This window comes from Temnothorax curvispinosus, unplaced genomic scaffold (assembly GCF_003070985.1).
Source record: "Temnothorax curvispinosus isolate PA1 unplaced genomic scaffold, ASM307098v1 QBEX01010663.1, whole genome shotgun sequence".
Lineage (NCBI taxonomy): Eukaryota > Metazoa > Arthropoda > Insecta > Hymenoptera > Formicidae > Temnothorax > Temnothorax curvispinosus.
Genome location: NW_020220443.1, coordinates 154,020 through 163,370, shown reverse-complemented (window position 1 = coordinate 163,370; position 9,351 = coordinate 154,020). Strand labels below are relative to the sequence as shown.

Here is a 9,351-nt window from a genome sequence, read left to right as displayed (position 1 = left end):
AGGTAACAGCATAATTATAAAAACTAGCAGTTTTCTTGCTAAAGAATTTATTAAATAACATTTATATTTAATAATTTTTAACTGCTTTGCATAATTATGTGTTGTGAAAGTCTAAAATTGTAAAATAATAATAAACAATCGCAGATGTGTGTGTGCGTATGTCGCGTTTAGCAAACAATAAGTTTAATTCATGCAAATCTACATAATAATGAATAATTAAGATTTCTTTCAGTTTTTTCTAGCACCAATAAACAACTTGTCGGATGGATAGAGACTAGGCCTTATGGTGCCTTCGCTACTTAGAATCACAAGATTTTATCGTTATAATCCCGATTTCGGAACAGATATAGTACCCGTCGACGTTGCGGTAATTTTTTAATCACTAGTGCGTGGGACGTCTTTAATCGATTCAGGTATGATTAGGTACTTGACCAACATCTCCGTAGCTAATTTACTTAAAAATTTATTTCTTTTATTTTGAACATTGTTACCAGATAATGGCATAATAATGGTTCAACCTCATAAATTGTTTAGATTGTTGTTTAGACACGATTTTTAATGACTTATTATACTCTAATATTATTTCTCAATGCTTATAAGAAATTAACGTCAAGAATATAATATAACAATTAAATATGAAAGTTAATAGACCGAAAAAATAAAAAAATTAGTATTCAGTTGCTATTATTATTTATCTGTTTAGAATATCGCAAATAAAACTAGTCTAAAATACTGTAGTTAATTGTGGGGGGGGGGGGGGGGGCATATTCATGAAACCTCGCTCGGACGAATATGTGTATTTAAATACGTTATAACTACTTACAATTAGGTATTATTGTAATCACACACACATATGAATATTAGCATATGATTATAAATGCATGAAAAATGGGAGTCATAAAATATGGATATTTTTTTTATTTGGATCCTTTGAAACGGTTAGAAGTGCCCCAGGAACAACCCTATAACCTGCATTAATTATAAATAATTAATATTATACTAAATAATATGTTAGAAGTGCGGTTGGGGTTTCCGAAGTGTGAGCGTTGGGAAAAAACTTGCAAAAAGCCCATAAAACATCTGCAGCAAATCTAGTCGTAAAATATTTATATATAAGTAAACATGTTTTGCTACTATTGCTAAATAATAACTCTCGTAGCAAAAAAATGTTAGTTGTCTATATTTTACGATGCTACGGATGTTTTATGGGTTTTTTGCTACGGTAGCTAATTTTTTCCTTCGTGTGACTGTGACATGTAAAGAAGTATAATGTACAATATTATATGTAGATACATAATTATGTTTAAGTAGATTTATCTTGTAGGAGAGACAAGGATACATTAATTTATAATTTCGTGTCACCAGTCGATGGACCTAGTTGGCATAAATATGTTTATACATCACTTCTCGACACAAACAAGATGTACTTTTTGCATAATGCTGTATTCCCTTTAATAGTTTACATTCAACGTAAAATACCATATGGAATTTTTATTTGGCTCGGTTATTTCTTTCCGGCTTTACTTATAGATGCTGTAAACATCTGTATGAATAGCCCAAAGTATCACGTAGATTTAAATGTCGTTTTTATTATTTGATGTATGTCGTATCTCATAGTTTGTATCTCGAAACCAAATAAAATTTTTTTATATAATAAATAATTATAATAGTTTTATATGTATAATTTCAGAATGTGGAAGTTACGTAAGAAGGTCGACAAATCCAACGCGATCCAACCTTTTTGCAATAATGAATGGAATTGTCCCACTGACAATGTTCAAGCGATGTGGAGTCATCTCAATGAGGACGATCAGCAATTATTTAATTTCAGCATGGTTGGATTTGACTGGACAAAATATTTAATTGATTATTATATGGGCCTACGCCTTTACCTATTTAATAAAGATGACGATACTGTAGGTTTAGAAATTAGTTGTATCAAGTATAAGTATAAAAGGTAACAGATCTTTTTTAATTTTTGATTAATTTTGTTAGTTTAAGTTTAGTTTTTATTGATAAAAAAATTTTTAATTTAAATAACAAATAAGGAGCTCTAAGAGCCACCGCAAGATTTTTGTTCTTATCTCTATTTTATTGACTTATATTACATTTCAAACGTTTTGATCCTAATATTGGATTATCTTCAGTGTTACAGCACGTCAGTATTTCCTGGTTAATTTCCATCCATATTATTTGTCAGTATTTGAGATGTATTTCGTACTTCAACTAGTGTCGTCTCGTGTCGATTTGAGATGTTTTATATATTATAACTCATGTTACATCGTGGTCCGAATTTCGTGCGTTGGTTGATACAATACTGGTACGTTCCGGAGGCAAAATCTCTCTTTTTCTGTGTGTGTGTGTGTGTGTGTGTGTGTGTGTGTGTGTCTTTTGAATCATATTTTCTTTGAAAGAATCAAATTTATGAATAAAAATAATTAATAATATAAGATTAATAAAAGGAATCACTAACTTATACCTATTTTATACTAATAGGGAAGACCGGGGCTATTCGTGACACTGCTGAAATTTTGTCGCGGGCCTAACTTTAAAATGCTTGCTGCTAGAAACCTGTAATATCAATCACAGATGTTTCTTAGTGTTCTCTAAGTACCGCATTTGCGTGTCAACCATTTTTCTCTCTCAGTGACAGAAAGTTTGATTTCAAGTGCTCAAAGTAAATTTTTTCAAATCCCAAAAATTTGTTTTTTTCGCCGAATAAAATAATAAGAGATCCGAAACGGTAAGTTGTATTCAGTCACTCGACTTCACTAAGCATAATGCATGAGTAGATTTTATGGTATTCTTTCTTATCTGTAAGTCACGGATCATGAATAAGGAAAAATCACACCGGGGCATTTCGTGACACGAGCAATCGGGGCAACCAAAAACGCCACGAATAAGCGTTCAAAAAAAAAACTAATTTGCAGGGGCCAGGGACGTTTTCGAGAAATGGTTTTCCGTAATCGAATGTGAGCAATGAAGGCAATTAATGGAACAGGCGTTACATTTTTCCTAATAATTTTTTATACATATAATATGTAAATTCTGACAAATAAAGGCTTTTTCAAAGTATAAAGTAGATAAAAATTGCAAAAACAAAAGAAATCTATATAGTTTGTTCAATCAGAGAAAGTGTTACGCATTATCCCGTGATTTGTCACGAATTACCCAGGCTTCGGGACAATTCGTCACACATGACACAACGATACATTTCTTGATATATTTCGAGACTCGTGAGAGAAAAACCTATATATTTTTTTTCTTTTAAACTAGAGAGATGGACGATTACATCGCACTAATAAAAATTTTTTAAACATTTATATGAAGCAAGAAAAAAATTCGAAACAAAAATGTGTCACGAATAGTTATGAAAAAAATTATGAAAAAAAGGGTTAAGTAATTAATAATTAATGAATCATGATAATGAAAAGATAAAGACGTCATTATCATGTTAACATAATCTAAATTATGTCACGTAACGTAGAGATGCGTACGCATAAGTATACAGCACGAATTCCTAGATTGTACCGCCACGATATACAGAAAATCTTATGATGATACGATTTAGGAAACTTGGTAGATTTTATAAAAATATCGATTTAATTATTATAATAATTGCAAATATGTATATGCAAAAAACGCAAAATATTTTACAATAAACCTTTTTTTATAAAAATATAAAAATTTCTAATAAAAATGTATGATCACATTATTATTAGATATATAAATTGATAACAAATTTAAATCAGTTGTACCTGAATTTTTTAAATGTCGTTAGCACGCACAAAACAAGGTGTAATCTGTTAAATTTTTGTCTATATTACTCATTTCTCATTTATTTTATATTTTTGTAATTAAATATTGCTTAATTATATTAAGTAATAATGTGTGAAATATTGATGAGGTACGATTTGGGCGGTACGCATTCGGCAACTCTCCCTTACTTGTTATGTTAGTGATGAGGTTGAAAAAAGTGCTGGTACCCAGGTAGCACATACACGTTTCAGAAATATTTTATAAGCGTTTTTCCGAAACATTTTATAACCGATTTCTAGAAACGTTTCTCATAAGTAAAAATGTCCATTCGAAAAACGTTTGATAAAGACATTTAAAATTCCTACTTTTCACGTCTTTTGAACGTGTTTATGACGTCTTTGAGACATGCGTGAGAATTAATGTTCTAGAAGCTTTATGCATATATTATCTATGACGTTTATTCTTTTTTGAAGAAATTCCTAAACTGGTGCACATTCATGCAATAAGTTAAAGTGAAACAAAATATACTTTGTCTCATTTTAACTTAATTGCATTACTCATGTACAACACCAGTTCAGGAAGTTCTTCAAAACGGAACACACGTATATAAATGTTCTTTTAATGGCCACGTTCAGCAGAACGTTTATTTTGCAACTGTTGGAAGTTTTTTAAGCTCAGATTTATCCGACGATAAATAGATTAAGACCGGTAGGACAAAATTAATTAATTTAATTAAATAAGTGAATATATGTGCATGGATAAAATGATTTATTTTGTGCAATAATAATTAGTGCAACATAAATTTTTGAATGTTTTAAAAAAGACTATTAAAGCTATTTATAGATAAAGCAAATTACAATTTTGAAAGGAAAAATTTTAAAAATAGGTATTTTTGTTAACTGTAGAAACGTAAAAAATACGTTTTTTAAATCATGGTTTTAAAAACATTTTTGTTCAAACGTTCCTTAATGGTTCTTTACGGTTATGAAACTATGTATACGTTCAAAAAACGTATATGAAACTAATATATGCTACCTGAGCAGTAAACATATTTATCTCAAGAAGCCTTGAGTTCTTATTTCTCCAAATCTCCACGGAAACGGGAGTGGTAACATAATCTTTAAAACTGCGAGATTTCTCCTGCAGTCTTCAGTCTTCGGAGTGATGTCAAGTCAAACAGACATTCAATCTAGGAAATTAAAAAATTGGATATTTTTTTGTTAACCTTTATATAGTCTGTATTAACTTCACATATTTTATGAACAGTGAATAAAACATGGAAATTGAAGCACGCAGAACACCGATACAAAGTTTTTACGCCGGACAATCAATATTTATTACAGGTATTTAATATGCAAGTATAATTTATGTAATAAAGTAAAATTACATTGTTCAACAAAAAATTAGATATCTTTTTTCGAGCACAAGAACAAAACTAATCGTTTCCGGTAGTTGTTTAAACGCTGAATACGATCCTGTATGCAAATTGCTTTCTCACGTTACAATTTTGAGAAATTGGCACTTAAAGTTGCAACTATATATTTTAGTGTATTTTCACAAGAAACGATTATTTTCTCGTTCTCGTGCCAAAAAAGAAATATTTTTTTGTTAAACAATGTTATTATAGTGACATCGAAAATTTATGTAGTAGAAGGTTGTACGTTAGAATAGATAATTCAATTAATGCAAAACTGTTGTTTATGTTAGTATTGTTCATTCTTTAATGAACGAATGGAATCGTCCATAGATGACTTAGGGCCTCGATAACATCGGCTTGAAAACGTATACTTACGAGATTATATATTCACGATTCCTTATTTCAGTGTTAATAATACATTGTTATACTGTCAATCGATCATCTCTTCTGCTCATAGTTAAGATATTTTTCTTGAGAAAAGAAACATTCTTCTTTCTCCGTATCATTCGTCACTTTTAGGTAATATCCCTTCAAGTACAAAGTGGGGTCCTTATCTCTACTGAGACACACACACACACACACACACACACACACACACAGTAGAGAGGGTTTGGAGTCATAAAATACTACGGGAGTGACGAACCGTGGGGTCCTTATCTCTGTTGACACACACACACACACACACACACACACACACACACACGCACCTGACACCCACCTTAATCGTAAGCAGCATTATAGATCAACATCGACTGCACCCGCACTACGCTGCAATAAGGTATGAAAAGTCCAACTTTGGGGTGCTGTATCTCGAAAACTACCCGTGATCGGACCTTGGGGCTATTGACACTTTTATTCTAAGTGTTGAGAACTACCACATATCAAATTTTCAGAAAAATTAGCCGAAAGCCATTTCCCATAAGGATTCTGCGGAGTCCTTTCTTTAACTGCAAATATCTTAAAATTGCGATATGATAGAACAATTTGGCAAGCGGGATCGTATTCAGCGTTTTTGTTCTTGTGCTTTTTTTTATTGAACAGTATAATATTTTTAAGATAATTGATGCTATTTAATGTTCAATATTCTTAAAATGTCTTTGAAGCTAGTATTTGACTATTATTTGTTCTTTCTCAGAATATCCTACCAAAGGATATCCTGAGGATTAAATTGAGATGTCTATAAAATTTTAATAATATTCATTTTGGATGTTAATCTTGAATTTTCAAAGAGCATTTTCAAAGAACATTTTATGCTATCTGGTACATATACTGATACAGGGTGTCATGTAAATAATATGCGGACCAGTGTTTGTGAGCAGGTAGAGCGGGTAAAACAGAATCGAAAAGTAGTTTACGTTTTGTAAGCTTCTTAATAATTAATAAGAAATTAATTAATAAGATAACGCGAATCACACAGGATGCGTTCGTGCGATTCGACGAGAAGCTGCAGCTCAACGTTCACATTGTTTATATAGGCGCGTGGCGAGGCATTGCCATTGGAGGAGGAGCATTAAGTAAATAACAACGGCTATACATAAACTACATTCGTGAACAGCCATTGTTATTTATTAAGCTTTTGCTAATATTTCGCGTGTAGCAACGTGATAGCCTGTATATATACATACACGTACATAAATGTATATCACTTTGTTATTTTGTTTTATATATAGGCGGTACTGGTTTTGTTGGGAAAGTCTTGATTGAGAAACTGTTACGAAGTTGCCCCGATATCTCAACGATATATCTGCTAATACGTTCAAAAAAAGACAAATGTCCCAAAAGCCGACTGGATGAAATGTTTAAGACACCTGTGAGTATCTCGAAAAAGACATCGAAACATGATGTACATTTGTAAATGATCGTTATTCAAATATGTAATCCATAGCTTTTTGACCGAGTAAAAAAAGAAGTACCCAATTTCCGCAAAAAAATCGTACCGATTATAGGCAATCTCGTCATAGAAGACTTTGGATTGTCAGAAAGTGACAATAACACTCTGATAAATCAGGTAATTAATTCCGATTACTCATTATTATATCGCCTATACTACTACATTCTAATACAATAAAAATGTATTGCATATTTAAAGAAGCACATATATTTTACATATATCTAATTATAATTATCGATGGAATTAGAAATAAATTCTATACGTTTTTCTACTTAAAGCATGTATATTTATTATAGGTATCTATAATTTTTCACTTAGCAGCAAACGTACGGTTCAACGAGAACATCAAAAGTTCTACGATAATAAATGTTAATGCTACCGCTACCATCTTAAAACTTGCAAAGCACATGCCAAATTTAAAAGTAATTCCTTTATTTAATATGTGTTCTAGTAATAATAATAAGCAAAAATTATTTATATTTTGCAATTTTCATTAATTTTAAGAAAGAAACATGAATTACGCTTAACGTTCATCTTGCAGTCGTTTATTCACGTGTCAACAGCTTATGCGAACTGTCATGTTGAACATATTGAAGAGCGATTCTACTCGTATCCCATTAATCACAAAGACCTTATTATGTTCACACGTTATTTAAACAAAAACGTAATTGAGAAAAAAATATCTAGGTAATCCTTTGATGTTCAATATAATAAAATAATTTATTATATATTAATAAAGACAGATAAACTATTGTTTGACTAGAATCATTTCACGATGGCCGAATACATATACATTCACAAAAGCGATTGCGGAAGACCTTCTTAGAGACGAGAGCGGAGACTTGCCAGTAGGAATATTTCGACCTGCAATAGGTAACAGAACAATTATAAATTAGTAGATATTTATTAATTTGGCTTCCTTATAGAGGAAGCAATGTACAGGTTTCTACTTGCACACTTAAAAACTATAAGAAAGCAATGTGCAAGTTTCTACTTGCTCACTTAAACAAGTTTCTACTTCCACACTTAAAAACTATGAGAAAGCAATATACAAGTTTCCACTTGCACACTTAAAAACTATGAGAAAGCAATGTACAAGTTTCCACTTGCACACTTAAAAACTGAGGAAACAATGCAAGTTTCTACTTGCACACTTTTTTTTATGAATAGAGTATCATTAAAGATAGATTGGTGTTGTATTTGGCTTCATATCTCAAAATTTGCGGAAATTAGAGCAATCACGTAAATTTTTTTAACCTTTGTTGTGCACACCTCTTCAAAATTACGTATTGTGCACAGGGGGTCTATTAGACCCCAGTCACTTAATTGTTTATTACAGACGTACAATTCGTTATTTTGACTCAAACAAAATTGCTGGCTATTGTTCAAAGCTTCCAAATTAGGTCTAATAGGTTTCATTAATATCTTGCAACGTAAAAGAATTATAAATGATATGTTAAATGTTAATTAAAGAAACCGAAAAATGGACTTTTTTCACTAAAAAATGCATAAAAAATTCAATTTTTAATATTTGTACGTATTGTACGTATTAGAAAAACTCGTTTGAAAAAACGTTGGGGTCTTTCGACCCCGTGTGCACAACAAAGGTTAAACAGAAATCGGTAACCTCTTTATTATTAGCAATTTTTATTAATTTTATTATATTCTTCAATTTTTTTACTCTTATTTTATATATAATTTTTTAAAATTTAATTAATCAGTTTTTGAATTATAGAAATTTCAGTAAACTTGGCTGTTTCTTTTTAACAAAAATTGGTAACTAATCAACCAAATCCAAAACTAATCTTAACGAATTATATATGAAATAGGGGTAGAAAAGACTGAAGAATATAATAGAATTAATAAAAATTGTTAATAATAAAGGAGTTACCAATTTCTGTAAAAAAAAAAAAAAAAAAAACAGCCAAGTTTACTGAAATTTCTAATAACTCAAGAACTAATTAATTAAATTTTAAAGAATATTATATATGAAATAGGGGTAGAAAAAACTGAAAAATATAATAGAATTAGAAATAGATCGATATCTCAAATATTGAGGACGCTATAGCGTAAAACACGCTTTTCTGAAAAATAAAAATCCCCTTAAAATCCATATCGGTCGACGGATTTTAATACAATTGGAAGAGAACATACTTTCTATGATACTCTATTTGTGTGCAAAACTTCAACCCGGTATCTAAAAAATTGTAGAAGTAGATGCGTGTACAAAAAATCCGCACACACACACACACACACACACACACACACACACACACACACACAC

At 30.8% G+C, this 9,351-nt stretch overlaps 1 protein-coding gene and 1 long non-coding RNA gene across 3 annotated transcripts in view; both read left to right on the top strand.

Annotated features, from left to right (window-relative positions):
• The first annotated feature begins 228 nt into the window (after positions 1–228).
• On the top strand, positions 229–3,639 carry LOC112460606. Of its 2 annotated transcripts, XR_003041457.1 has the most exons (4): positions 229–413; positions 1,691–1,957; positions 2,148–2,320; positions 2,497–3,639. It is a non-coding gene; the product is annotated as an uncharacterized LOC112460606 (long non-coding RNA). The 2 variants fall into 2 exon arrangements; XR_003041456.1 differs by having other exon boundaries at positions 2,148–3,639.
• A 1,006-nt stretch (positions 3,640–4,645) lies between these two features.
• The window catches only part of LOC112460605 (fatty acyl-CoA reductase wat-like), a 6,745-nt gene continuing 2,039 nt past the window's right edge, over positions 4,646–9,351 (top strand). The window contains exons 1-6 of the mRNA XM_025025366.1: positions 4,646–5,102; positions 6,847–6,986; positions 7,062–7,184; positions 7,364–7,489; positions 7,609–7,754; positions 7,831–7,940. Of these exons, the coding sequence (XP_024881134.1) occupies positions 5,036–5,102; positions 6,847–6,986; positions 7,062–7,184; positions 7,364–7,489; positions 7,609–7,754; positions 7,831–7,940 (712 nt within the window). The 5' untranslated portion in view covers positions 4,646–5,035. The remainder of the gene's footprint in view (positions 5,103–6,846; positions 6,987–7,061; positions 7,185–7,363; positions 7,490–7,608; positions 7,755–7,830; positions 7,941–9,351) is intronic.